The sequence below is a fragment of the Etheostoma spectabile genome, chromosome 12, assembly GCF_008692095.1.
Source record: "Etheostoma spectabile isolate EspeVRDwgs_2016 chromosome 12, UIUC_Espe_1.0, whole genome shotgun sequence".
NCBI classification, from domain to species: Eukaryota; Metazoa; Chordata; class Actinopteri; order Perciformes; family Percidae; genus Etheostoma; species Etheostoma spectabile.
The window spans coordinates 25,634,310-25,636,965 of record NC_045744.1 but is presented as its reverse complement, the minus strand read 5'-3'; the positions used below and the strand labels follow the sequence as shown (position 1 = coordinate 25,636,965).

At 39.5% G+C, this 2,656-nt stretch overlaps 1 protein-coding gene across 1 annotated transcript in view; it reads left to right on the top strand.

Moving 5' to 3' along the window:
* LOC116699049 (solute carrier family 25 member 36-A) overlaps nucleotides 1–2,656 on the top strand; it is a 22,436-nt gene that overhangs the window by 9,395 nt on the left and 10,385 nt on the right. The window contains exon 4 of the mRNA XM_032531428.1: nucleotides 744–844. Within this exon, the coding sequence (XP_032387319.1) occupies nucleotides 744–844 (101 nt within the window). The remainder of the gene's footprint in view (nucleotides 1–743; nucleotides 845–2,656) is intronic.

Here is a 2,656-nt window from a genome sequence, read left to right as displayed (position 1 = left end):
ACACACACACACATACATACAGAACAGCTTGCACCAGCAACATCACACATTCTGATGAGAGGTATAAGAGATCAACATGCACATTCAGACACACTCACATAATTCATCTCTCATCTGCAGAGCAGCATGATTATTTTGTGCATGTATGCTCTCAATTCAGAAGGAGGGCAGAGAGGGAATGTCATTGGGTTTAATTCCACCCAGCAGAAACGTTGACTAAATCCTGTGATTTTATTTAGTGAAGAGCAGCTAGAATCATGGGAGATTAATCTGCTACTAAACATCGTGTGCATGTCCTCGCACACAGACAGACACACGCAGGCACGCACGCACGCACGCGCGCACACACACACATACGCAGGCAGGCAGAGATAAATGTCTTTCAGTGGCTTGCATTTAGGCTACATATTAGCTTGGCTTAGCTCTATTGCTTGTCCTCATGTACAATTTAGGCAGTATTTGATTTCAGTTGAAATATATTTAATGCAATTAACTTAATGCTATCTTATATATTAATCTTACAATTTGTCTGTTTATGTAGTGATCTTTTATAGAGCAATTAAATTCCTGAATGCTCATCATTATTTTTTTGTCGCAAATATATAATTTTGATCAGCGGTTTTCAAACTGCAAGAAGCTAATGAATAGAATGTAATCCTTTAGTCAATTGAACCAGTGTTTCTGATATTTTACTCTTACTATCGTATAGACTATACTAACATATGTCTGGATATTTTTCACAGGGCGATCTACTTTGCGGCGTATTCAACAGCCAAAGAGAAGCTGAATGGGGTGCTGGAGCCAGACTCTACCCAGGTGCACATGGTGTCGGCTGGGCTTGCAGGTAATGATGGCTCCTTCTCCCCCCTCCCTTCTGTCTGTTTGTCACTGTGTGTCACTGAGTGTTATCTCTGTCTGTCTGTCTGTCTGTCTGTCTGTCTGTCTGCCTGGGCAGTGTGTATCACTGATGGGTTTAAAAAAAAAAACATGTTAAAGAATTATTCAGTTTGTCTTTATCAGACAGATTTCATTTTACTTTATCTTTTCATCATTTTCACAATCTATAAAGTCTCCCTCTCCCTCCTCCATATACATTTGTGGGATGGTGTGATTTTCACAAATTTAAAAGCTTGTGAATACCTGAAGCATGCCAAAGCTAACTAATGATATATGTTTTTAAGAAGGTTTTACGTAGCTGTTTCATGTATACAAATATTATTATATATAAACAATGGGAGGTTTATCAGAAAGCACAATTTAAGACTTTGAGGATCACACTGGCCTTGAGCTTGATTGTGGTGAAAACAGCCTCTTAGTTTACTGTAAACCGAGCCTAAACAAAGATACATTTTTCCATGCTGTAATTTTCTACAGTCAAATTATTTCAAAGTAAAGAGTTAATGTCCCATCTGGCATTTGATAAAAAAATGTTTTTGAAAAGGAAAAGCACATTGAAACACCCAGTATCTTGTCTCTCTGTGATGTCCTTGCCAGCCCATGCATAGCTGAGGAAATCAATCCTTAAATCAGCAGCACTTTAATGCAAATGAGACCCCGCACCCAGACAATTTCAGGCTGTAATCTTCCACTACTGGAATTTACACCAAGACTCACTGTATGTGTGTGTATGTATATGTACACACACTGCTTTATTTATTTATGTTATTTATATATATATATATATATATATATATATATATATATAATATATATTATATATATATATATATATATATATATACACACACACTTACAGCCAAAAGTTTGGTTACACCTCCTTCTTCAATGCGTTTCCATTATTTTCATGACTATTTACATTGTAGATTCTCACTGAAGGCATCAAAACTATGAATGTGGAATTATGTACTTAACAAAAAACTGTGAAATACTGAAACATGTCTTATATTCTATTTTCTTCAAAGTACCACCCTTTGCTCGATTACTGCTTTGCACACTCTTGGATTCTCTTGATGAGCTTCAAGATGAGTCTCCTGAAAGGTTTCCCCACAGTCTTGAAGGAGTTCCCAGAGATGCTCAGCACTTGTTGGCCCTTTTGCCTTCACTCTGCGGTCCAGCTCTCTCCAATCATCTCGATTGGGTTCAGTTCCGTGACTGTGGAGGCGCAGCACTCCATCACTCTCCTTCTTGGTCAACATAGCCCTTACAAAGCCTGGAGGTGTGTTTGGGGTCATTGTCCTGTTGAAAAATAAAGGATCACCTTTTCTCCGTCGCACAAAGACACAGCGGTTGGAACCAAAGATCTCAAAACTCATCGACCAAAGCCCAAATTTCCCTGGTCTAATGTCCATTCCTGTGTTTCTTGGCCCAAACAAATCTCTTCTGCTTGTTGCCTCTCCTTAGCAGTGGTTTCCTAGCGGCTATTTGACCATGAAAGCCTGATTCGTGCAGTCTCCTCTTAACAGTTGTTCTAGAGATGTGTCTGCTGCTAGAACTCTGTGTGGTATTCATCTGGTCTCTAATCTGAGCTGCTGTTAACTTGCAATTTCTGAGGCTGGTGATTCGGATGAACTTATCCTCAACAGCAGTGGTGACCCTTGGTCTTCCTTTCCTGGGGGGTCCTCATGTGAGCCAGTTTCGTTGTAGCGCTTGTAGCAAAAACCATTTCAGGTGACTACCTCATGGAGCTCATTGAGAG